Source organism: Furipterus horrens, unplaced genomic scaffold, assembly GCF_987537825.1.
Source record: "Furipterus horrens unplaced genomic scaffold, mFurHor1.1.pri manual_scaffold_6, whole genome shotgun sequence".
NCBI classification, from domain to species: domain Eukaryota; kingdom Metazoa; phylum Chordata; class Mammalia; order Chiroptera; family Furipteridae; genus Furipterus; species Furipterus horrens.
Genome location: NW_028327176.1, coordinates 95,545,575 through 95,572,696, shown reverse-complemented (window position 1 = coordinate 95,572,696; position 27,122 = coordinate 95,545,575). Strand labels below are relative to the sequence as shown.

At 40.9% G+C, this 27,122-nt stretch overlaps 1 protein-coding gene across 3 annotated transcripts; it reads left to right on the top strand.

The window, feature by feature from the left end:
• Positions 1–9,666: 9,666 nt before the first annotated feature.
• Positions 9,667–18,693, top strand: MRPS10 (mitochondrial ribosomal protein S10). Of its 3 annotated transcripts, none has more exons than XM_090280445.1 (7): positions 9,667–9,740; positions 13,196–13,260; positions 13,353–13,422; positions 15,224–15,360; positions 16,345–16,453; positions 17,397–17,486; positions 18,350–18,693. In XM_090280445.1, exons 1-7 carry the CDS (start codon positions 9,693–9,695, stop codon positions 18,461–18,463), a joined length of 633 nt encoding a protein of 210 aa, XP_090136571.1. In that variant the 5' UTR covers positions 9,667–9,692; the 3' UTR covers positions 18,464–18,693. The 3 variants fall into 3 exon arrangements, with proteins under 3 accessions (XP_090136571.1, XP_090136570.1, XP_090136572.1); XM_090280444.1 differs by having other exon boundaries at positions 13,350–13,422; XM_090280446.1 differs by having other exon boundaries at positions 9,686–9,744; positions 13,350–13,422.
• The last annotated feature ends 8,429 nt before the right edge of the window (positions 18,694–27,122 follow it).

Here is a 27,122-nt window from a genome sequence, read left to right as displayed (position 1 = left end):
GAGCCCATCAGTAAAGAGACCATATTTGACCTCAGGAATGGAGAGGGCATCCAGTCCTTAAGGGTGCTTTGAGCCCACTTATCCAGTTGCAAGAGGAGTCCAGGCCACACATGTCTTTTAAAATAAAATAAACACCTTTTCTTGTAGGAGGGTGCAGAAGCGGGACTCTCTAATCCTCACATCTAAAAGAGACTTCAGTAGAACGGGAACTGATCATAGATAGCATCAGCACCAGACCACTGCAGTGGTGCAAAGGCAATGAACTAGGATCTTGAAAATGGTTACTAGTTCTGCTGTAACTAACTGACCATGTGACTTTGTGTCAGTCAGTTCATCTCTGAGTCTCCACTTCATCACTTATAAAATTAGAATAAAATGTATGCCTTCTTGTGAGGATCAAATTAGGTAACATCTGAAATTCATTTGCAAGCTGTAACGTCACCATCATTATGGCGGCAGGACCCTCAGCCAGCTGAGGCTGCTCAAAGAGGGCAGAGGCTGGCTGAGGAGCCATCACAAAAATTGCAAACAGAGGAAACTCATGCAAACTTCAGAGGTAGCAATAGCGTTGGAGGGCTGTTGGAAAATCCCGCTGTCTGAGAAAGACCAGCCAACTTTGAATGTCACAATTTAGAGAGGGGGCCTGAAAAGGACGCTGGGCAGCCTGTCAAGTTGCAGCACAGCTGAGCACAGCAGAGGTGCATACAGATAAAGTGGCATTTCCACATTCTGGCATCTGGAAGACCACACTGGCTGCCATATCTCCACATGGACTGAGTTCTAAAAAACAGAGGTCACCCTGGCTGGTGTGACCCAGTGGATTGATTACTGGCCTGCGAACCAAAGGGTCACTGGTTTGATTCCCAGTCAGGACACATGCCTGGGTTGCAGGCCAGGTCCCCAGTTGGGGGCATGCGAGAGGCAACCACACATTGATGTGTGTCTCCCTCTTTCTCCCTCCCTTCTCTTCTCTCTAAAAAAATAAATAAATAAAATCTTTTTAAAAAATTAAAAACAGGCCAGTCTAAAGAACAGGAAAACTGGTTTTTGGTCCTAGGTCTTTCATCACTTTATGTTATATTAGGCAAAACATTCTATCTCTCACTTGGTTCTCTAACCTAAAAATTAGGATAAGCAATATCTACTTGTGGGAAGGAAAAACAAATTTTATATTTGCACAATACTTTAGTTAGATGCTACAAAATGTTCCCATAAACTTGGTTTTTTAAATTTTCCCAACAATCTTGTGAGGCAGGTGAGGTAGAAGCAACTTTATGGTATTAATACTGATGACATTTATTTGCATTATTATGTGCCAGGCATTGTACTAAACATCATACATCAGTATCTCATTTAATCCTCATAGCAACTATTTGAAGTAGGAACTACTATCATCTCTAGTTCATATGTGAGAAAATTGAGGCTGAGTGGGGAAGTAACTTGCCCAAAGTCACTCAACTAAATGGTAAGTAGGGGTTTATAACTCAGATCTCCTAATCGTAAGTCCAGGGTTTCCTGTTAAACTAAATTACATATGTGAAAGCACTTGAGGGAGATAAAATTTAGAGAATTACACAAACGGAAGAAACTTTTATTACAGCAAAACCCAGTTGCAAGCCTTTTAGTTGAAGCTAAATTATGATGAACATCAATAAAAGGGCATTTTGGGGGGTTCTAACACTTTTTGGCTTGTGGTACTAGATGAAGGCAGCCACTGTAATTCTGAAATACTAGAGTAACATACGGAAATGAAGACTTAGGAAGATCTATTGGACAGTGGTATGCAGGAGGGCTGGAGCACAAAAATGCCAACTGGTGTGGGGAAGGAAGGCAGGATGAAGGAACATGTAACTAACTCCAAGGCTATGGCAGCGAGGAAAAAGGATGGGACCTGGACTCAATCGAGTAGTAAACTTTTCTTTTTATTTTAATGAAATACGGATTTTGTAACATTTTGAAAAATAACAGACAAATCGGGGGACCAAGATGGCCGCGGAGTAGGAACAGTGTTCTCAGCTCGCTCCTGTTAAGGAGACAATCCAGGAGGAACAAACTTGGGGAGGAACGACTGACAGCACCTTCACAAAAGATCTCAAGACAAGGTGGGCAGAGTGACTCTCAATCAACTAACCAGAGAAAAAGATCCACCAAAAAGTAGCTGAAATACAACCAGACAGATTAAAGAAATATCATCAAGGACAACACAGACGGAGATCCAGGAGGGCGGAGGAGTAAGTGGAAGCTACACTAACCCCCTCCCAGGACCAGCCAGTACTGACTCAGCCCCAGTACAGCAGATAGACCATCCCCCTCCAAGTGGTGTCATACTAAGGGGAAATAAAAGCCCTGCCTACAGGAATTAAGTTGCCACACCCACGGTCCTTAAGCCTGACGGCTGATCACAGATTGAGTATAGTAACAACTAAAGAAGAAAGACAAAGGCAGTAGATCCCTGGATGTCTCCAACAGGCTGCCTAGGGCCAGTCTGGTACATGATCTGACGCTACCAGAGGCAGATCCAGGAAGAACTGATCATTCTAAGAAGCACCAACAAACAAAATGAATCACAAAAATGGGGAGACAGAGAAACAACCCCCCATCAAAAGGAAAAGTAGAATCCCCAGAAAGAGTGCTAAATGAAATAGAGGGGAGCAAAATATCAGATACAGAATTCAAAACATGGATTATGGAGAAGCTAAATGAGCTCAGCGGAAACTACAAAGAACTCCAGAAAAACTACAGTGAGCTCCAGAAGAACTATAAGGAACTTACTGAGAATTATACCAGCATCAAAAAGGACATGGAAGCTATCAATAAGAGCCAGGAGGAAATGAAGAATACAATCTCTGAATTGAAGAACACAGTAGAAGGAATTAAAAGCAGGCTAGAGGAAGCAGAAGATCGGATCAGCGAGCTGGAGGACAACGTACACAAAAACTCCCAGACAATGCAACAAAATGAAAAAAGACTGAACAAGACTGAAGAGGTTCTAAGACAGCTGCAGGACAACATGAAACGTAACAATATCCGTATCATTGGAATTCCAGAAGGAGAAGAAGAAGAGCAAGGGATAGAAAACCTCTTTGAAAAACTAATGACAGAAAACTTCCCTCACATGAGGAGAGAAAGAGTCACGCAAATCCAGGAGGCACAGAGGGTCCCAATGAAGATGAACCCCAACAGGCCCACCTCAAGACACATCATAATTAAAATGGCAACATCCAAAGACAAAGAGAGAATCCTAAAAGCAGCAAGAGGGAAACAACTAATAACATACAAGGGAGCTCCAATAAGGCTATCCTCAGATTTCTCAGCAGAAACACTACAAGCCAGAAGGGAATGGCAAAAAATATTCCAAGCAATGAAAAACAAAGGCCTACAACCAAGAATACTCTACCCAGCAAGGCTCTCATTCAAAATGGAAGGCGAAATAAGGAGTTTCTCAGACAAAGGAAGACTAAAAGAATACATCTCCACCAAACCAGCAATGCAAGAGATGCTAAAGTGTCTGCTCTAAGAAGATAAAGAAACAGAGAGAAACAGAGAAGAACACGAGTACAAAGGGGGAAAATGACAATGAATAAGTACTTATCAGTAATAACCTTAAACGTAAATGGATTAAACGCTCCAATTAAAAGACATAGGGTAGCTGAATGGATTAGAAAGAATGACCCACATATATGCTGTCTACAAGAGACCCACCTTAGAACAAAAGATCTACACAGACTGAAAATAAAGGGATGGAAAAATGTATTCCAAGCAAATGGACATGAAAAAAAAGCCGGGGTAGCAATACTTATATCAGACAAAACAGATTTCACAGCAAAGTCCATAAAAAGAGACAAAGAAGGGCATTTCATAATACTTAAGGGAAAAATCCATCAAGAAGATATAACCCTTATAAATATATATGCACCCAACTTAGGAGCACCCAAATATGTAAGGAAACTTTTGAAAGACTCCAAGAAAGATATAGGCAGCAACACACTCATCGTAGGGGACTTTAACACCCCATTGTCAACAATGGACAGATCTTCAAAGCAAAGAAACACCAAAGATATTGAGGCACTGAACATCACTTTAGATCAAATGGACTTAGTCGATATATATAGAAGTTTACACCCCAAAGAAGCAAAATATACATATTTCTCAAGTACACATGGAACATTTTCAAAGATAGACCACATGGTAGGACACAAAACAAGCCTCAATAAATTCAAGAAAATTGAAATTATATCAAGCATCTTCTCAGATCACAATGCCTTAAAATTGGAAATCAACCTCAAGGAAAAAACTCAAAAACATTCAAACTCATGGAGAATGAATAACATGCTATTAAATAATGAATGGGTTAACAATGACATCAAGGAAGAAATCAAAAAGTTCCTGGAAACCAATGATAATGAACACACAACAACCCAAAACCTATGGGATACAGCGAAAGCAGTCTTAAGAGGAAAGTTCATAGCAATACAAGCCTACCTAAAAAAGCTAGAAGAATCTCTAATAAAAAATTTAACCCTACAGCTACAAGAACTAGAGGAAGAACAACAAGCAAAACCCAGATCAAGTAGAAGGAAGGAAATCATCAAGATCAGAGCAGAATTAAATGACATAGAGTCTAAAGTAACAATTCAAAAGATCAACAAGAGTAGGAGCTGGTTCTTTGAAAAGATAAACAAAATTGACAAGCTTTTAGCCAGGCTCATCAAGAAAAAAAGAGGGAGAACCCAAATAAATAAAATCAGAAATGAAAGAGGAGAAATCACAACTGATACCACAGAAATACAAAGAATTATAAGAAATTATTACGAACAACTGTATGGCAAGAAATTTGACAACCTAGAGGAAATGGACAGATTCCTGGAAAACTATAGTCTGCCCAAACTGAATCAAGAAGAAGCAGAAAGTCTGAATAGACCAATAACAGCTAGCGAAATTGAAGCAGTAATCAAAAAACTCCCAGCACACAAAAGCCCAGGACCAGATGGCTTCACAAGTGAATTCTACAAAACATTTAGGAAAGAACTAACTCCTATCCTCCTCAGACTATTCCAAAAGATACAAGAAGAGGGAAGACTCCCAAACTCGTTCTATGAAGCCAGTATAACCCTAATTCCAAAACCAGGTCAAGACACAACAAAGAAAGAAAACTACAGACCAATATCGCTGATGAACATAGATGCTAAAATCCTCAACAAAATATTGGCAAACCGGATCCAGCAACACATTAGAAAGATCATACACCACGATCAAGTAGGATTCATCCCAGGGATGCAAGGATGGTTTAATATTCGCAAATCAATAAACGTGATACACCACATAAACAAAATGAAAGGCAAAAACCACATGATCATATCAATAGATGCGGAAAAAGCATTTGATAAAGTACAACACCCATTTATGATAAAAACTCTCAGCAAAATGGGAATAGAGGGAGCATACCTCAACATAAAAAAGGCCATATATGAGAAACCTGAAGCCAACATCATACTCAATGGGCAAAAACTGAGAGCATTCCCCCTGAGATCAGGAACAAGACAAGGATGTCCGCTCTCTCCACTCCTATTCAACATAGTCTTGGAAGTTCTAGCCACAGCAATCAGACAAGAAAGAGAAATAAAAGGCATCCAAATTGGAAAAGAGGAAGTAAAACTGTCATTATTTGCAGATGACATGATAGTGTACATAGAAAATCCTTTAGACTCCACAAAAAAACTACTCAATCTAATAAGTGAATTCGGCAAAATAGCAGGATACAAAGTCAATATTAAGAAATCAAAGGCATTTTTATACACCAACAATAAAAACTCAGAGATAGAAACTGAAAGAAAAATCCCATTTACCATAGCAACAAGAAAAATAAAATACCTAGGAATAAACTTAACCAAAGAGGTAAAAGACCTGTACACAGAAAACTACATAACACTGAAGAAAGAAATTAAAGAAGATACAAATAAATGGAAGCGTATACCATGCTCATGGATGGGAAGAATCAACATCATTAAAATGTCCATACTACCCAAAGCAATTTATAGATTCAATGCAATCCCTATTAAAATACCAGCAACATATTTCACAGACCTAGAACAAATACTTCAAAAATTTATATGGAACCAAAAAAGAGCCCGAATAGCCACAGCAATTTTGAGGCAGAACACAGTAGGAGGAATCACAATACCCGATATCAAACTATACTACAAGGCCACGGTAATCAGAAGAGTCTAGTACTGGCATAAGAACAGACATATAGATCAATGGAACAGAATAGAGAGCCCAGAAATAAGCCCAGGTTCATATGGTCAACTAATATTTGACAAAGGGGGAAAGAACATCAAATGGAGTGAAAAGAGCCTCTTCAACAAATGGTGTTGGGAGAACTGGACAGGGACATGCAAAAAAATGAAACTAGACCACCAGCTCACACCATACACCAGAATAAACTCAAAATGGATCAAAGACTTAAATGTAAGCCGTGACACCATAAAAGTCCTAGAGGAAAAAATAGGCAGGAAAATTTCAGATATCCCACGTAGCAACATTTTCACTGATATATCTCCTAAGGCAAGGGAAATAAAGGAAAGAATAAACAAATGGGACTACATCAAACTAAAAAGTTTCTGCTCAGCTAAAGAAAACATCAGCAAGATGCAAAGGAAACCAACCATATGGGAAAATATATTCGCCAATGACATCTCAGACAAGGGATTGATCTCCAAAATATATAAAGAACTCATACGACTCAACACCAAGAAGACAGACAACCCAATTAAAAAATGGGCAAAGGACCTGAACAAACACTTCTCCAAAGAAGACATACAGAGGGCCCATAGACATATGAAAGTATGCTCAACATCACTAGCCATCAGAGAGATGCAAATTAAAACCACAATGAGATACCACCTCACACCAGTCAAAATGGCAATCATCAACAAATCAACAAACAACTTGTGCTGGAGAGGATGCGGAGAAACGGGAACCCTGGTGCATTGCTGGTGGGAATGCAGATTGGTGCAGCCACTGTGGAAAACAGTTTGGAATTTCCTTAAAAAACTAAAAATGGAACTGCCTTTTGAACCAGCAATTCCATTGCTAGGATTATATCCAAAAAATCCCGAAACACCAATTCAAAAGAACCTATGCACTCCAATGTTCATAGCAGCACTATTTACAATAGCCAAGTGCTGGAAACAACCTAAATGCCCATCTGTAGATGAGTGGATCAAAAAACTGTGGTACATTTACACAATGGAATTCTATGTAGCAGAAAGAAAGAAGGAACTTCTACCATTTGCAACAACATGGATGGAACTAGAGAAAATTATGCTTAGTGAAATAAGCCAGGCAACAAAAGAAAAATACCTTATGCTGTCACCTATTACAGGAAACTAATGAACAACACAAACAAATGAGCAAAATTGAACCAGAGGTATGTAAACAAGAAGTAGACTAACAGTAACAAGGGGGGCGGGGGGGAGGAAAAGAAAGGTGTAAGGGGATGGGTCAAGTTAAAAAAAATATATATATATATGAATGACCCACAGACAGGTGCAACTGAGTGGGGACTAAATGTGGGGGAGGGGAGGGGCAGGATACAGGGAAACAAGAGGGCTAAAAAAGTGAGACAACTGTAATGGAAAAACAAACAAAAATTTTTTAGTGGGGGAAAAATGAAAATATGAAGAATGGAAATGCCAGTTCAGTGAATATTAGGACAAAGATTTTCCTTCACGTTGTATATTTTTCTCCCTACTTGATCCCTCCAGAGTTTGGCATTCTAAACAAGTAAGTAATGACATAAGTTCCTTTGCATAGAACTAATAAGACCAGTTGTCAACAGAGGTTCTTTTTTTTTTTTTTTTTTTTTGACCAAGTCTTTGACTGGAATGTCAAGCCTAAAGGAAACATACTTGGGCTCAGATTGTTACCAGAAAGCCCTGAGGAACTGGGAATGACTTTCAAAGGTAATAAAAGCCCGTGAGATAAAAGGCCTGGTACCATGGTTGGTTGTGTGGTCCACAGCAATCTTTCCAGGGAAGGAACGAAGGTTGTTTTCCTGAAAGATGGCTAGAAGGGACCTTAAGGCACAAGGAAAGACCAGAAAGACTTGGAAAAAACAGGTGTGTACAGGCAAGGATGAATGCCAGATATGTGGCACAGCTTCTGTGCCCTGAAGAACAGACTGAAGGTCACCCCAAATATTCCTTGGGTAAGTTCCAGCAAAGCAGAACTAAAGATCATAAGTGATCATTTGCTGCTCTTGTTATGTTTATGCAAACGAACAGGATAAATTAAAAATGGACTTAATGTAGTCCCTTTAAAGACAAGGAGGGTAACCTTAGGGAGAAAAATTATTATTCAAGGAAAATCACAATGATCAGTAGTAGAGTATAAAACAGGGCAACTAGCCGTCTTAAAAGTTTCTTCTCCAGATTTAGAGACTTGTCTGCGGGTTATGTTACATAAATTAACACATGTTTTTTGTTTTCAAAGGACATAAGCCTATGATCGCATTACCTGAGTGATTATCTGTACGCATAAGCCTCACTTAATCCTCTCTGCAGCGCTGCCTCCTGAGACTCAACGGTTTGGCTGAACTAAATGGCTGGGTTGGGGAAGAATGGGGTGGTCTGTGGGCTTCACTTTAAAACGGGTTTCTCTTTTCTATCCTAATGGCTTGGACAGAAAAGGCCCAGAGGTCTGAGAGGGGGAAAAACCTAAACTATTTACCTCAGCCCAAACTAAGTATAGTGGGCAAAAGGGTTTTGGACAGGCGAGATGTGCCTAGCACACCTTCTTACAAAGAAGCCTTTTTTTTTTTTTTTTTTTCCCCTAATATGGAACATTGAAAAATTAATCCCTGCCTTTTGTCATCTAGTAGTTATGGATTGAATGATGTCTTTTAACCCTTTTCGCAAAATCTGTTGCCCCCAGAACACAACAAGGACACCAGCCTGTTAAACCAAGCACGCCGTTGACCGGAGGCAGCCAACTGACCTGGAGTCTGCAATATCCTTCCCCATGTGGGAAGGCCACCCTCCCCTCCACACCCCCACTCTTATTAGGGTTTTCTGGACCCAAGGGTAGGTAGGACGACGACCATGTCCAGCTTGAAGCAGCAGAGGAGCTTGAGACCTTCGCCCATTGTCCTTTACAAGATTACAAAGGGTCCTAATATTTGAGAGGGGGGGATAGTTAATTTTTACGAACCAGGGGTATGGACTTGGGGGGGATTGCTGGGGGAGGGGGGTGCTGGGTGGAGGGGAACAAGGGGGAGAAAATTGGAACTGTTGTAACAATATAATCAATAAAAAACATTAAAAAAAAAAATAACAGACAAATCAACCATTATCCACTACCCAGAGATAACCGCTGCCAATGTATTTTTTCCAAGCACGTGTTTATGTTTGCCTCCGACAAAACAGGAACCACAGACGACAAACACGACTTGTACAAAAAAGCATTTGCTGCGCCTTGGTAACTACCTATACATGGCCTGAAAGAACTTTGTCAAGGTAGGGCACCGGGCCCGTAGCCCACGGGAAGCCAACTGGATACTCAGTCCCACCCTTTTCTTTCTCTATGGTTGTCCCTGTGCCGGAACACAAGAATCTACTCTGTCCTTTTGCGGAACTCTATGGTCTGAGCACGCACTGTGACCCGGAAGCGATCCTGGGAGGCTAAGCGGCAAAATGGCGGCGCGAACAGTGTTTTGGGCCGTGTGCCGGCGTCTCTGGCAGGCAGGTACCGGGCAGGCTGGGGGAACTAGGCGGGCCGACAGGGACTGTTGCCACTAAGTCTTGCTGCCAGCCGTCGTTCTGGCCATCAGGAGCCTTCCCCGATTTTATTCCGCACCTTTAGTTGTTTGCAGGAAGGTGGTAAGAAAGGGGCTGCTTTTATCTCGAGTTCTCTCATGCTATAAAACATAAGTCAGGGCAAAGACAGGAACAAAAAGAATGATAGACCTGGGAAAAATATTGAACATTATGTGTGCCAACCCCTATCCCGCCCCACCCCCTTCACGTTTGCAAAAAAAAACCGAGGCTCAGAAGACAGGAAATTTGCCTCGAGAAAACGAGGGGCCGAGCTGGCACAAGATCTCGGATTCTTCCCACGGAATTAAATTGAGATACTGTCCTCCTGTACAGGGCTTCTGAGATTTAGATGAGAGTCACCGAAGTCAGAGGAGTGGATAAAATACTCTCTGCGTGGTTCTTTGGAGAAGCAGCAAAAACTTAGGCAAGGTTTTCAAGTGTTTTGGCCTCAGCACCCTGTTTACACTCTAAAAATGGTTGAGGACGCCAAAGAACTTTTGTTTTCGTGGATTTTAGTTATCGCTATTTAGCTCATAGAAAATAAAACTGATAATATTTAAAATGCTTATTTTTAAATAACCACAAATAAACCCATAACATGTTAACATAATTAACATTTTTATGGCAAGTAGTTAAGTTTTCAAAGCAAATTTAATGAGAAGATTGGCAGTGTTTTACGTTTTTGCAAATCTCTTTAATGTCTGGCTTAATAGAAGACAGCTGGATTTTCATATCTGCTTCTGTATTCATATCACACATCTTGCAACCTCCGGAAAACGTCACTCTAAGAGAGTGAGAGTGGAAAAGTTGCAGATAAAGCCTTAGTGTATTATGAAAGTAGTTTCAATCTTTGAGCCCCGCTGAGAGTTTCAGGGGCTCCCCAGAGCACACTCTTGAGAATCACTGTTCTTTAAAAAAGTCAGATGGTGTTAGAGGTTGAAATTTTGGACTAAGACACTAAACCCAGATACCCTTCAATCCCCTCAAAAAGAATATTTTAAGAACTTCTTGCCCTGGCCCGTTAGTTCAGTGGGTTAGAGCATCATCCTGACGCACCAAGATTGCTGGTTAGATCCCCGGTCACAGCACATACAAAAATCAACCAATGAATGCATAAATAAGTGGAACAGCAATTTGATATTTTTCTCCCCACCTCCTCCCTGTCTCGCAAATCAGTAATTTTAAAAAAAGCAAAAACACTTTAAGAACTCAGAGTTGATTTGTGGCTGTAACAGCACTTAGTCTCCAACTTTTAAAAGCAGAGGTTTATACTGGGGGAATATGGTCGGCAAGTATATGCCTTTAGACCTATGGTCCTTTGGCACAACTAGATTGTTGGAGTCAATAGCAGAAATGTGGGAAGTTTTCTGTGTGATTATGCATGAAGAATGGCATTTGCCTCTTCCTACCTTTTATTGTACTTGCTTTCCTCCTCTTTTTGTTTTTCCCTTGACCCAAGGGAGACTGAAAGTTTTAGTTTGCCTCCTTCTTGAGTAAAAAGAGAACAGTAAACTAACAGTAGGCTTTTTAAACATACTAAGGTGACCCTCAGTTGCTTTAATTAAGCTTCACTTGTACTAAACAGTTATCTTCGACGTATTTTTAAGGATCCTGTCATGCTTCCACTTTCTCAGGTTACACATTTATGAGGTCTGTCCCGAAAAAGTCCAGCCATTATCTAATATATGGAGAACGGTTTGTGCAACATCCGTGTAATCTGGCAGCCAAGGAGAGTGGACCGGAATGCACATGCATGAACAGTGACAACCTCACTGGGGGCAGTAGATGCCTTTGAGTGAGCATGTGTACTGTGTCCGTCTCATTCAAAATGACTAAGTAGAGCAACGAATCTGCATCACATTTGCATTAAGCTTGAACATTCCTCCATGGAAACTATTCTCATGATTCAGAAGGCCGCAGCTATGGGCATCTGATGATTGGCAGCTTCATCACGACAACACGCCTGCTCATGCATCATGTCTCGTGCAGAGTTTTTTGGCAAAATATCAAATCACCCAGGTGACTCAGCCCCACTACAGCCCAGATTTGGTGCCTTGCGACTTCTGGCCTCCCAAAACTAAAATCATCTTTGAAAGGGAAGTGATCTCAGACCATTGATGAGATTCAGGAAAATACGATGGGACAGGTGATGGCGACTGGGAGAACTGTGTGAGGTCCCAGGGTGCCTACTTTGAAGGGGACTGAGGCGCCATTGTCTTATGTACAGTGCTTCTTGCATCTTGTATCTTCTTTAATAAATGTCTCTTTTTCATATTACATGACTGGATACCTTCTGGACAGACCTTGTATGTCTCAGGAAAGCTTAAAGGAAAAACAGGTGGTAAACTACATATAGTACCATAAGTTTTCTACAATCAGAAGTTTTGATCCACTAGGGGGAGCTGATGGTAAAGGATTTGGAAAGGCTGGAGTGTTGCATTCTGTGGGACAGTAGTGGTGGAAATGGGTGTACATTTCATGTGTTTTTCAGCTTATTTATCCCAGCCAGACCCAGCAATATATGCTGGAAAAGATGTATGAAAGCTTCAAAAGAATGGTACTTTAGAATTGTTATTTCAATTCTTAATCAATTAAATTATAAACACTTGTATTGCTCAAAAATATTGAGGCAAATAAGTATTATATTGAAGTACATTTAATTTGTAAAAATAACGGGAAAATTAAGCCACATTTTTTTCTTTGATGCCCTCAAAAAAATTTTTTTTAATTTATTTTTAGAGAGAGTAAGGAAGGAAGGAAGGAAGGAAGAAAAGGAGAGAAACATCAATGTGTGGTTGCCTCTTGCATGCCCCAACTGAGGTCCTAGCCCGCAACTCAGGCATGTGCCCTGTCTGGGAATCGAACCAGTGACCCTTTGGTTCACAGATTGGCACTCCATCCACTGAGCCACACCAGCCAGGGCTCAAATTTAATTTATAACTGTTTATTTTAATGTGAGAATTGCTTGTTTTAAAAAAAGTTCTTCTAATCTTTAAAATACATAGATTCTGTAGTATCTTGAAAGTCCTTTTTAATTATCAATTCTTCCATTGTTATCTTTTTTAAAAAAATGAGATCTAATTTGGCATTTAGTTATCTCACTATCTTCTGAGATAATGAGATAGCCCCTTTTTAAAAAAACATATGTTTATTAATTTGAGAGAGAGTAACATCAATGTGAGAGAGAAGCATTGATTAGTTTCCTCCCGTAGTGCCCCAACTGGGGATCAAACCCACAATCCTTTGGTATATGGAATGAGCCACACCAGCTGAGGGTGAGATAGCCCTTTATTCAGAGCAGTGTGCATGTTTTAATTTTTTTCATGGAAACTAAATGGTTTGGTGATTGACTTTAACATGTTCCCCCCCTTTTTTTTAAGGGTTCAAGGGATTTTTCTATAAACAGTTCTAAGATCAGTACATCCAAAAACGGTGGCTTTCTTCTGTAAGTATGTAATTAGATGTGTTAAATCGAACAAGAAAATGGGCTGTTGTACTCTTTTACTTAGGTTTCTCCTTTTTCCCTTCACACAGCAGTACCAGTATGAAGTGGGTACAGTTTTCACACCTACACGTTGATGTTCCCAAGGATTTGACTAAGCCTACAGTATGTACTCCCTATTTCTTGGCATAAGGAGCTACATTAGTAATAACTTTTCCTTATTTCATTTGGGGTTGTTTCCCGAATACTTTATAACTAAAAAAATTTTGTTCTGGGATAATGGAAAATGCACAGTGTGCTTGAGTAGAGTATTCTGATGTCCCTGGTGCTCATGTTCTCTTTCAGGGTATCTGGGTAAGTACTGAAGGAATAAATTATTTACCCCAAATAACTCGGGGAGTGAGCAGTCTTTTGTTTTTCACTCAGAATGATGCAGAATACTTGATATGTTTTAGAAAAAATTTTTCTTGTAGCTGTCAAGTCTTTTTCATTTTAAGACATTGAGCTTGGGCCTGGACAGTGCTTTACTGTTCACAGTGAGAAAGAGTATTAGCACAAGTAAAATCCAGAGGTAGCCATGTAGCCTTACTTCATTTAAATAAACACCAGGATTTGTAATTTTTTTTGAAATCCTTACAGATTCTAATTTTTTTTCAGTTTCACCCCTAAAAAATAACCCTTTTTAACAGTTCAATATGAATCAGGCATTTTCGAAATTTATCGTCACGTAACCATCATATCTGTGCACATACATGCCAAAATGGAATTGTGTTATACACAATATACTGCTGTTTCTTTATTTTTTCACTTAGTAGATACTGGATATATTTCCATAACAATACCTGTACACCCTGGGTCCCAAGCATAGGTGCGCCTGCATGGGCCAGGCCTGTAAGGAGAGGTGACAGGTCACAATAACAGACTGTACCCTTGACAAGTAAGGCAGCTGCTACTTACTTTAGCCACTATTGCCATGTGGGAATCAGACCTCGGCATGCCAGGTTGTCTAAATATTCCAAGCTAAACTGAAATCCAAATTTTTATGTGTAATCTCTTGATATATAATCTTTTTAACAGATTCAAAATTTCTTTAAAACCCAATAGAACGAGTCAGAATACATCTTAGAGCTGTATTCGTCCTTCCCTCGTGCCCCAACTTTTGCAATAGAATATCAGCATATTCTGTCCCTCCAAAAACCCTATTTGGGGTAATTGAGAGCTTCCTGATTAGGTAACTGATCTCCTTTCAGGCGCAAAGTAATTAACCCTGAATCATTGGATTAGTATATAAATTACTGGTTTAATGGATGAATGAAGTGAAGGTAATTCACCTCTTGGAAGAAAGAAATGTCAAACCCATTATTTTTAAGCATTGTATTAAGATAGAAGAGGCAGAAGTTATATGTACAGTCAGTGTCAGTAACATTTTAATTAGAAGTTAGAAGTGAGTAATTTTCCTATTATGACAGGCAAAATACACATGAAAAAAACCTAATAAAGAATATGAATAGTAATTGCTCACCCTTATATATCAATGTTTAATCATTTATAAACACTTTAATCTGTATTTTCTTACTTGTTCCCTAAAGAAATGCTGTGAGCTGTAGCATCAGTGTTATTATATGAGAAAACTAAAGTGCAGTGAGATTATATGACTTGCCCATTGTCACTCAGCTAGAAGTAGCAGAGTAAGTTAGAAGGTTCCATTAGAGACTTTGTAGGTTGCCTTGAAAGTCGCTTTGATTCAAACTGCATTTTAATAACAGATTATAAGGGTCATTGGGCAGATCTGAATGTGTTAGTACCTAGATACTTAAGCTAGCAGCGTTAAAATGTTACTTAGCATTTTTCTCCTCATTTATTATTAAACTCTGAAGTTGCTTAATTGAAGGTGATATGTTAAATATTTTAGTTGTGAATATTAGAGAAACCACAAATGAAACTTTTTTTAATTTCAATGTTATAGATAACCATTTCTGATGAACCAGACACATTATATAAGCGCCTGTCAGTTTTAGTAAAAGGCCATGATAAGGCTGTGTTGGACAGTTACGAATATTTTGCCGTGCTTGCTGCTAAAGAACTTGGTATCTCTATTAAAGTGTAAGTATGATACTTCCTAATCTGACCTGTCAGCTGCTGTAGCATGATCAGCCAGGAAAATGGTGCTGATTCCAGCTAAGTCTGAATTCTTAACATGGGATAGAACTTGTGATAGGCAGGGTGTAGCTCTGTCATTTCATCCTACGCGGGATCATCCCTTCCTGTCTCCTAGAATGTTTAAATACTGAAATGAGTGAACCAGGAAAATGGAGGAAATCCTTTCTCTACCTATTTCATAGATGTATGGAGACCCAAGAATCACTCGTGTCTGGGACCTCCATGGGGCAGGGAGGCAAATTAGGTGGATAAGCAATCCTTTTAGGTTCTTTGATTTGATGATCTTTGGCTGATACATTCATTGTTTCAAAACTGCACCGAGAAATACCACTCACCCAGTAATTTAACACCTGAGCAAAGTGAGCTTCATGTGGCCCTGAAGTCACTGCAGGGTCAAGTATAACTACACCAGTTGTCTTGTCACCTGCTCCTGATGTAGAACAAGGCCCATTTGGGACTTTGCCAGTCTTGCCTTTTAATAAAACAGAAGGACCCACATTTTCCATAACAGACTGTAGTTTTGCGATTATCGATGTATCTGTAGGTTTTCCTAAAATACACAGCAGACATTACACCTGTGTCCAACACACTGGTGTTATCTTCTCAGTTCATATATTTGGTCAGTAAGGACTTCGGGCTGTAAAATCTGGAGGTGTATGTGCATGTGCTTGCAGGCCAGGGCTCCATTTTGTGTCTGTGAAAAGGTGTTTGTGTTGTTGTCTGAGTTGTTTCTTTTGGCCTGAGCTTTGTGACAGCAGTTGTTATGGCATAGATGACAGTCCTGACAGTGAAGTCTGTAAATGGTAGTTAATGCCTATAACTGAGAATGAGCCTTGCCTACAAAATTGTGGAATCATGCTTGTATATCATTGACTGAAGTTTTAACATCACTTAGCTGAAGTATGTTGTTTGACCATTAATTTTCAGACATGAACCTCCAAGGAAAATAGAGCGATTCACTCTTCTCAAATCAGTGCATATTTACAAGAAGCACAGAGTTCAGTATGAAATGAGAACACTTTACAGATGTTTAGAGGTGAGTTTATTTCAGACATTGAGGCATTTTTGAAATGCCCAAATTTTATACTAGCATAGCTTTCCTTTAACATTGCCTGGGTTGACTTTCTTTCAGTCAGCTTATGTCTAATAGTTGTAGAGAAAGAAAATGTCCTATTGTGTTCTTGGAAGCGGCAGATAGGTATATCAAACTCAAACCATCCTTTAGAAATAGTTCATATTTTAACTCAATAATACAGATTATGCTGACTAATTTTTATACAACAAGATAACATTGGAATAATTTTGCTTGCTTTTCAAAAATTCTAGTTAAATTTTCACACAGTTCTAATAATTCTTTTCACATGCTATCTTGATTTCCCGTGTCTCTGATGGGCAGCATTAAAATTTTCTATTCATCTTGTGCATCTACTCGGGTCAGCATAGTCCTGTGGGTAGGGAGTGCATGGGTTCTGGAGTCAGACAGCCAGGTCCTGGTCTAGGCACTTATTAGGCAATAAGTCCTGCGCCTCAATTCCTTCATCTGTAGAATGAGATTAATAATGGTACCCATCTAGGTTAGTGTGAGAATTAAATGAGATATTTACCTAAAGCAGTGAGAACACTTCCATCACATAGTAAATGATTGACAAATGTTATTAAAACAAGTGCTTGTGCATCTTTTACATTGGAAACACTGTACTAGGCATTGTAGGTACAAATATGACTAAAATGTAGTCCCAAATTTAAATGGGGAAAAAAACCCAAAATTTTATGCGCCAATGTCCAACAGAAACATCTCCTCATTCAAGGCCGTGCCTGCCCTGCCCCAGTCAGTTCAACCAGAGGATCTACTCTTTTTTTAAATTAGAATTCTGTGTAAGATTTCGTAAAGGAAAGGCTCTACCAGTTTTACCAATAAAACTTAAAACGTTTCTGCTCTAACAGCATAGCATGAGCCAATTTCATGTTTGAAATTTTAGTTAAAACATCTAACTGGAAGTACAGCAGATGTCTACTTGGAATATATTCAGCGGAACTTACCTGAAGGAGTTGCCATGGAAGTTGTAAAGGTATGGCTTGAATTTCTATCTCTGTTGGAGAGTAGATCTGTGTTGGGTCACAACCTTCTCAAGAGCTTCCCAGGTGGAATCTAAAACCACCCCGGATCCAAAGGACAAGGAGAAACTGAAGAAAGAGGTAGACTACTCCAAATGGTAGGTGGCAGATTTAATAAGCAAGGGAACTTACCAGGTTTGTCTTGGGTGGCTGCCAAGATGATTAGATTTCTGCACCCACCTGCCAAATCTGAAAAGCTTAGGCCCAACTGGGCTCATTTGCATACCCAGGAATCCTTAACTGGGGTCAGTCGTGTACCCAGCCCAGGTAGACTCGGTACCACATTTCCATATCAAGCCTGTATCCTTGGAGCAGGTTCTAGGAGCAGGGGGAACAAGTGAAACACACATTCAACACACGGGGGAGGGGACAAGCAGCCTTCAGTCACCTGGGTTCAGCTCACAGATCAAACTGGCAGTCAGGTCTTTTTGATGGCCCAACCCACTGCGTGGAGGGGAAGGCCTGTGGCAGACCTGGAGGCCGGGTTGCCGCAGTGGTTGGGGTCTTCATCTCCCTGTGCAGTAGTGGCTGCTCAATTGAATCCTGCCTCTGCGGCCACAGCCTCTGAAGCCTCCCTCTCTCAGGAGTTGTCTAGTCATGGGGACCACATTAGGTGGCAGTCCCTAGTGATCATTGAGAATCAAATAGATTATACATGTCAGAGTTTAATGTACCATCAAGTTTTCTTCTGTTTCAAAGCCCTACAGAAAGATATGGGGGATAAAAGAAAAAAATAATAGGACTTAAGGAAAAAAATTGTGGCCAAAGAATATAATTAAGTTCACATTTTATTATAGGTTTATTTTTCTCTTTTTAGACAAAATTAGAACGGTTACCAGAACACATCAAGGAGCCAATCTGGGAAACGATACCAGAGGAGAAAGAAGAGAGCAAGTCACAAAGCCTCAGAGAGACTAGTGCAGACTCTTGAAATGCGGCTGGGCCAGCCACGTAGACTGAGCTGAGAGTGCTTCCCCTTGAGACAATTTTAAGTCAATGTAACTGCTCTTTTGAGTCCACGTGTCCTGATCAGTGTGCTGCAGGGGATGGAACAGTATGGATACAGTGGACTATAGTAAAAAAACCACTTTATCTGTTCTTTTATACATGTCATCATTTCAGTTGTGATTTTAAATGTGAGTAAACCATTTTTTGACTATGCATCAAAAGAGTCCATTTACATTTTATTCTACTCTTCAGTTCTAGTTTTAATTTATATCATACCATTCACCTGAAAGTGAATGTGTGAAATACTACTAACACACTTTTTTTTTTTTTTTTAGGTTCCTAGAAGGAACCTTTGCTTATTAACACTGAGCAATTTAAAGTTTTTGACACTCACTTTAGTTTAGGCTGGCATATGCTCGTTTGGGGATGATGACCTCCAGATTGTACCTTATTTCAGCATTACATTCTTGAAAAAAAAAGTTCTCTGCAGCAGACCAAGCACACTCATAGCATGTACTGAACTCTTTCATTCCAAACCCTTGTGGGGCTGCCTGAAAGAGTCACTATGATGGAATTTAAGCTCTCAAGAAATTACTGCCATTATTTCACTTATCCTGTGATTCATTCACTCAACAGGCTTTTATTTTGTTAACTTTGTGCCCAGCACTGTAGTAAATACCAAAAAATGATTAGAAATAATGGCTTTTGAAAATTGTGCAAGGCATAGAAAATATTTTCCTTATTAAGTTCCTCCCTGATAAGAAGCCTCTTTCTTTGGGTAAATGGTACTCTTTTTGTTTGAAGACGTCTACTTTTCTGTGAAATTAAATAGTAGGTAAAGCCCTGAAAGAGGCAGGACTACAATGGGCTGGAACTGTTGATGTATCAAGCCCCAGGGAGTGATTAGTTTCCTTTTTTCAGCAGAATCAGGGCCTCATCTTTTGTGGTTTTCTTCACATCTTTGGAGTAGTTACGACTTCTCAGTTTTTCCCGCCTTATACTGGAATTCCTATGCTCTTTTTCCAACCTATCAGATGTCGGTGTTTGAATGCATACTGCTTATATATCAGACTTATATTACTGTCATTAACATGAAAAGAATTACAGTCCTGTGCCCCAAGACCTCATTCTCTTTGCAGGTCAGTTTTTGAATGTCATTCACAAATGCCTAAAGCCTGCTTATCTTACGCTTTAGAATTAGTCAATAAAACAAGAGCAATATAATGGTAATTATATCTAGCAAAGTAGCAATTTGTGACCCATTTTTACTTTAAAAGAATTAGTTCTTTCAAAATAGATACAGCTTTTTTGTGTGTTTTTTAGCTAATATTAATCACTGTAATATAATAAGATGATTATGCATACTTAGCCCCAGTGACTCCCTATGAGCTCTTGAAAGGTATGCATTGACTTCCAGCTGTTTCATATTAAATTAACTCGTAAAACAGATTACTTAGTTTAGCACTTCAAATTATATATTAAAATTTGGTTTTATGATAAACTTGGAAACAAACTACAAATATGACAAAGACTAGAGATACTTCTTAGACAAAAGTATTTGGCATATTTGAAGCCTACTTTTTTTAAATTTTTACCTGAGGACATGCTTCTTGATTTTAGAGAGAGGAAGGGAAGGGGAGACAGGGAGAGAAACATTGATGCCAGAGAGAAACATTGGTTGCCTTTTGTACACGCCCCAACCATGGACTGAACCCACAACCCAGGCATGTACCCTGGCCGGGAATCAAACCCTCAACCTTATGGTTTATGGGACGACATTCCAGCCAGTTTAGCCGCACTGGCCAGGGCAAAGCTTAATTCTTGATATAAACAAGGTAATTTCTTTATCCTGATAGGCTGAGAAAGGTGTTTTTTAATTGGGTCTCCCAAGTAAAATGCATGTTTTAAAAATTAGAATTAATGCCCAAGTCACACTTTCTGTCCACGGTGGAGGTGAAGGTGGAGAGAGTCAAGGAGATCTGATGGTAGAATGAACCAGAATGCAGGTAGGAAGTGAGATGATTTTTTTACTAAAGTGTAGCCCTGAGTTCACTGTTGCTGTCTCCGATCTGAAGTATATTTTCTTATCATGTTAAGTAAAATAATATGGTCTGTTTAGAAATATTGACAGGACTCCACGAATTAAACTTGTTCAGTACCTAGCTTCACTGCTTTTGAAGAGAATTACTTATATGTTCCTTTGGCCACATTATATCTGCCACAGTAAATACATAAAACAGTTGTTTTAAACAAAGAGTCTAATTTTGTAACATTTATATTTGTCAGCTACAGGTTCCTCCTTTCCTACACTGTATTATTTAGTTTTACTGCGACACTAATTAGTAGCAGACAGAGCAGAGAAACATGGACTTGGGAGTCAGACAAGTCTGAGTCAGATAGGAGTTCAAACCCATCAACTGCAATAAACTCGGGCAAGATATTTAACCCTGTCAGACCTCAGTTTTCTTATTAATAAAATGTAGGAAATAATGCCTACTCATTGAGGTAGGAGTATTAAGTTAGATAACTTATAAAACATTTCATAGTACTGAGTAGATAAATAGACATTCAACAAATCATAGTTATCACTAGTTGGAGTACAAATTTTATGATACTCCAGATGCTTGTGCAGTGCACTGTTTAAAAACCAGCTGGGAAGGACTGCAGAATATCTCCAAGATGAGGATAGTGCTAACCTTAGAGTGACTGTGAAGTTTAATTTAAATGAAACCTATAATGTGCATTATATAATCATGGTACATTATGCCAAGTATTTTACAGTCATTTACAGATCCTCTCATTTAATCTTGATAACAACCCAATAAAGTAGTTACTATTATTACCCCAATTTCTCAGGACTGAAAACCAAGTTGTGACTTCTCCCATTTATCATCCTTTCAGTTTACAGTTGAAGATGAGGCAAAAAGGGTGAAACTGGATTTTATGTGTTCAGATCAGTGACAGGGACAGTCCCAGAACCTACATTTTAAAGAGTAAGAGGTGCTCTGAATATTCAGACCTTGAATCGAGGTTTATTTCCCCTTTCACTTGACAAGATGTACTTATTTCCCCTAAAGCTTAGAAGTAAAATGGTTGACTGGGGCGGGGGGGGGGGGGGGGGAATCTAAGGGATAAAAGATGTAAAGGTAACCTGAATAAGGACAAGAGCTATAACACACACTGCAATCCCTGTGGTCTCGAGGTCCCAATGCGAAGGAACAACACCAGTTTAGGCTGCATCAAGGAGGGTCCTGCTGGGTCACGAGAACACTGGCATGGAGGTCATTTACAGTAGGGCTTTGGGCAGGCCTTTCTGCTCCTTAGATGTAGATCTGGAGCCAGGCTTCTGGCTGACTGCCTGAGATCCCCAGGGTTCTCTGCAAATCCCTGCTCAATTCCTAACCCTGCCCTCCTTAAATCCTTACTATTGTTACTCACTTCGAGCTATCATTTCTCTCTATGGAGTCCTAATCCTCTTTAAAATGATATATTTATACTTCCAACAGCTCAGCGGTATTTATGGGGCAGGTCATGGGCAACTGACCCACATCAAAAGCCAATTGAATTTTAGATTCCTTAGCCAGAGGCTAAATCAAGTAACATTTCATTCACGCCTCAGTGCTGTTTAAATACCGATATATATGAAGAGATGGACAGGGATGACGCCATGTTCACACCGAGCCAGTTGAGTCACTGTAGGTTCAGAGCCACAGCAGCTGATGGGCACGTCTTCAGGATATGGTGAGACGGGGAAAAGGTTGAAAATTGCTGATCTTCAAGGCCTCTTCTAGTTCTAACCATAATCTTTCACATCAATAAATGTATGCTAACCCAGGCACTCTCAAAGGAGTCAAGAAGAGTTGTCTTACAAAATTAAGAAATAATAGCTCCCATTATTTCAGCACTGACCATGTGTCATGCACTTTGCGCAGGTACACAACGAGTACTGTATCATATTTGAGTTCCTTGTATGTGCCAAGCACTGTCCTAGGCACGGGGAATTCTGTCTGCAGTTGTCTGTTGGTGAAGTCCCTCTCCTCAAGGACCTTAGACTTTATGGGGAAGACCTCATAAGGGAAAAGTTAAGATAGTTTCAGCTGCAGTTAAACTGAAGAAAATGAAGTAGGATAATGTTAAAATTACTTGAGTGGCTTTTGAGGCAGGGTTGGGAAAGTTCTTTCTGAGGAGGGGAGAATGGGAAGAAAGGAGGCAGCCATGTGAAGACTTGCAGGGAGAGTAGTCCAAGCAGCAGGACCAATCAGTGCTAAGACCCAGTGAGCTTGGTGTGTCTGCCAACGAGGATAGAGGAACATGAAGACGAGCAGGCAGCCCTGATCTGCTGGCTTAGTTGGTTGGAGCATTGTCCTGTAAACGAAAAGTTTGCTGTTTCGATTCCTGGTCAGGGCACATGCCTAGGTTCCGGGTTAGGTCCACAGTCAGGCATGTGCGCGAGGCAACCAGTTGATGTTTCTCTCTTACATTGATGTTCCTCTCCTCTCTAAAAATCAAGCATGCCCTCAGGTGAGCATTAAAAACTAAAAGCAGCAGGGGCTAGATCATGTAATGCATCACAGCTGTTGGAAGGAGTGTGGACTCTGAGTGTGAATGGGAAGCCGTAGGAGAGTTTGGAGAAGAGTGATACGCTCTGATTTGTGCCTTAGAACACACTACTCTGGCTGCTAGATGTGGACTGTAAGGAGAGGGTTGGCAAGAGGGGGCAGGAAGACCAGTTAGGACCTTCTAGGGTGGACCAGGTGAGAGGCTATGGTCTGGACTAGAGTTGCAGTAGTGGAGGTGATGAGAAGTAGTTGAATTCAGAATATAATTTGGAAGTGGAGCTGATGGACTGACTTACTAATAAATTGAAATGAGATCTAAGATGGTTAAAGGATGACTCCTAATTTTTGACCTAAGCAACTGGATAAATGGTGATGCCATTACTGAGATGGAAGAAGGTTGAGAATGGATTTGAGAAGGAAATCAGTAGTTTGGCTTTGGCCTTGGCCTTGCTAAGTTTGTGATCTGAGTATAGATGTCCGATAGGCAACTATGTTCACAAACCTGGAGTTCTGGAGAGCGGTCCAGGCTGAAGATGTAAATTCGGAAGCTATGAGCCTACAAATGTTATGTAATGTTGGGGGATGAGTAAGTTCATCTAGGGACGGTGTAGATAGGCAAGAGAAGAGTACCAAGGACAAGTCTAGGAAGCCCCGAGTATGTAGAGTTTTGGTAAAATGGAGAAGGTACTACTAGTGAAGGAGGTGAGCAATCATTGAGGTTAGAGTGAAATCAGAGGAGTGTGGGTCCTTGAAACCTAGAGTATTTGGAGAAAGAATTCACTTGGTGAACTATGATGACTCTGCTCCAAGTTGAGTAAGAGAAGTAGGTCATTGGTGACCACTGTGTAAGCCTTTTTCATGGGGTGAGCATCCAGTTGGAGTAAGCTGAGGAGAGAATAAGAAAGAAAGATGAGGTTGCAAAACAGATTTGAGAGTGTTCAGTTATTTATTGCTACCTTTAAAAAATACCCAAGATTTAGTGGCTTAAAATGGAGACATTTACTTTGAGCACTAATCTGCAATTTGGTCAGGGCTCTGCGGGGACATTGCTCCATTTGGTGTCAGTTGGGGTGGTTAGAAGGCTGGGGTTGGAGTCACTCACTCACCCACATTTCTGAAGGTTGATGCTGGCTGTCATCCAGAACCCTGGGCTTCCTCACAACGGCATCTGGGTTCCAAGGGCAAGTCCTGAGAGAGCCAGGCAGAAACCCTATCACCTTTGATGACCTAGCCTTGGAAATCACATGGTGTCACTTCTGCCCATTCTCCTCAATGAGGTAGCCACAAAGTCCCATCCAGGTTGAAAAGAAGGAGAGAGAGACTCCCACCTTGATGAGAAGAACACATGAGACTAGATCTATTGCTGTACTATTGTTGGAAAATACATCTGCCACAAAGGGTTTTGTCGTAAGAGAAGCAAAAATTAGAACAATAAGTGCAGGGGGATGTGGACTGAGCCAATGGATCCAGGGATCCAGAGTGCCTCGGGCCCACAATATTTTTTATTTCTTTTAAGTAATATTTTAATTTCTTTCAAAATCAAAAGAGTAAGTTTAATCCAGTCTGGACTGGACTGGATTATATTCATCTTTATACCAACGAGTGATAAAATATTTTAAATATTTACTTATGTACTATTTTTCCATATTTATCTTATGACCTATAAAGGTAAAAAGTGTAGACCCATGCAAGAAGTAATGGGACCCTGAACATGGGGTCAAGGCAGGATCTTTGTTTATTTTGTTTTAATAAAGGTGATATTAAAGCATGTCTTCAGATGGGAATGATCCATTAGCGAAGGAAAAACTGAGGATGCAAAAGAGAAAGGAATCATTGTGGGAAGGAAGTGCATGAGCTTGAGCAGAGAGCTGAGCCCTAGAAAACAAGTGGAGGACCTGACGGGCGAAGTGGGGAAGGGGCGCTGCTTCCGCCGAACCAGGAAGAGGAGGGCTTGTGGTCCAGATGCAGAGAAGTGCATCTGGAGGGAAGATGAGGTGGCTGTGTGCTGTATCTGTTTCTTTGAAATGAAGCTGTGACAAGGGCATCAGCTGAGTGCAGGAGTGAGTGGCAGGTTTGAGGGTGGCAAGTGTTATGGAACAGTCCTCTTAGGGAGGGGGAGAGTGAAGTCGGCAGAGAAGAGGAAGCAGTTACTAGATGTGCGTACAGCCAGTGTGATTATATGATTTTCTCCAACTGTGTTCAGCCTCCTGGGTGCAAGTGAGGTATTAGCACACAGTGGTTGGCTTTAGCCAGGGTCAGGTTTTTCCAAGTGAGTACTGTAGTTAGAGGGAGAGAGGGGTGCAAAGGTCAGGGTCATGGCAAGGAAACAGCAAGAGTGCTGGGCTGTGAATAAGGATAAGGAGATATAAATGAGGTGCCAGATGTTTTTTTTTTTTAAATGAGATCAACAGGTTGCAAATCTCAATAAGGCTGGTGGCCAGTTGGAGTGCAGGTATTAGCATAAGTGAGCTGGGAGAGGTGGTAATAGTACAGAAATGCTTGATAGCAAGCCCAGGGCATGGCTCTCAAACTCTGTGTGCATTGCAAGGACCTGGAGGGCCTGTGGAAACATTGCTGGGCCCACCCTCAAAATTTCTGATTCAGTAGAAGTGGGGCCTGAGAAGTTACATTTCTAACAGGCTCCCAGATGCTGCTGCTGCTGGCGCAGGAACCACGAATGAATGGGAGGCCAGCGTGGGATGGAAGGAAAGCTCTTTGGAACTGAGGTCAAGGACCTTTGATGCCAGAGTGCCGGGTGGGTCAGGTCTCCACCTGGATGTGATGTCTCTACGATAATGCGTTGGAACACCTGGTGAAGTCACTGGTGATAATGGCAACAAGGAATGAGCACGTGGAAGTGTAGAGTTGGACCTGGCTTTAAAGGGACTGGCATTTTTTGAGGGAGAAAAGAGAGAAGGTGGAGGCAACGATGAAGAGAAAGGAGATTAGTCTTACTCTCCAGACCCTGGGGGATATGGGATATGGGAGAAAACTCCACCAGCACTTGAAAGGATGACAGAGGAAGGGGGGAGCCCTACTTCAGGAACGGTGAGGAAGTTAAAACAACTTTGAGAGGTTAGGGGCAGAGCCACGAGAGGGGGTCGGCCTCTGTGCCAACAATTCAGACATGAGCACCCGATGGGACACAGGCAGTGCTGCCCTGGGGACAATGGGACTCACTGGAATGACTGCCCCTTAAACCTAGAAAAATCAGTGCTCCAGGTTTTCTGGTGTTGTTTTTATATTACATTAAAACAAGCATGAATATATAATTGATTCAAAATCAAATCTGCATGAACCTTTAAAATAAGAGACTTCCAAGATATTTTAAGCCATACTTCCAGAGCCTTCTCACGTGGAGAGAAAGTAGGAAACACCTCCAGGTCTTGGGTGAAGGGTGTTGGAGGGAAGCATTTATACTTTAAATGGGAAGCTGGGAAACTTTCAAGACTCGAGGGTGCGATCTATGGTGGAGCTAAAGATGTGTGCTGGGGACTGAGTGGGTTAGCCTGGGGACAGAGCTGCTCACCCAGAACATTCCACATCATAGATTCTGCTGCTTCTCACTAGACTGTGCAGAGGCGCTGAGCCCAGATCGCCAGCAGATCTCATGTTATGGGCTAGGAGTTGGCCTTGTTTCCTCTGTGGGATTTAGAGCCTCCTGTGTCTCCAAGATGATCCTCTCCGGGGCAGTGTGGTGCCCACGAAAGGCACAGGGAGTGTGCATGACATGGGAGGGCCTCAGCCTATGTTCCCAACTCATCTTCACTCTATCCTCCCTTGAGTTTCTTCCCCTTCTCCCTCTTCGGAATCTTCTGGGTGGCCTAGTGGAGTGGTTGATGAGATGAAGGGGAGGGGCGAGGCTGGGGAGCTTTACAGGCTGGAAGTCAGACCTTCCAGGGGAATCCTCTAATGATCTTAGGGTGCTTAGCTGGCCTGGTCCTGCCCACCTTGTCACCTGCCCCCTACACTGCCCATCACATTCAGTTGCCCAAGGGGTGATGAAGAGGCTGGCTGAGCAAAGGAAAGGAGTAAGGGCACCCTTACCTAAGGAATCAGTCAGCAGAAGCCCAGGAGGAGACA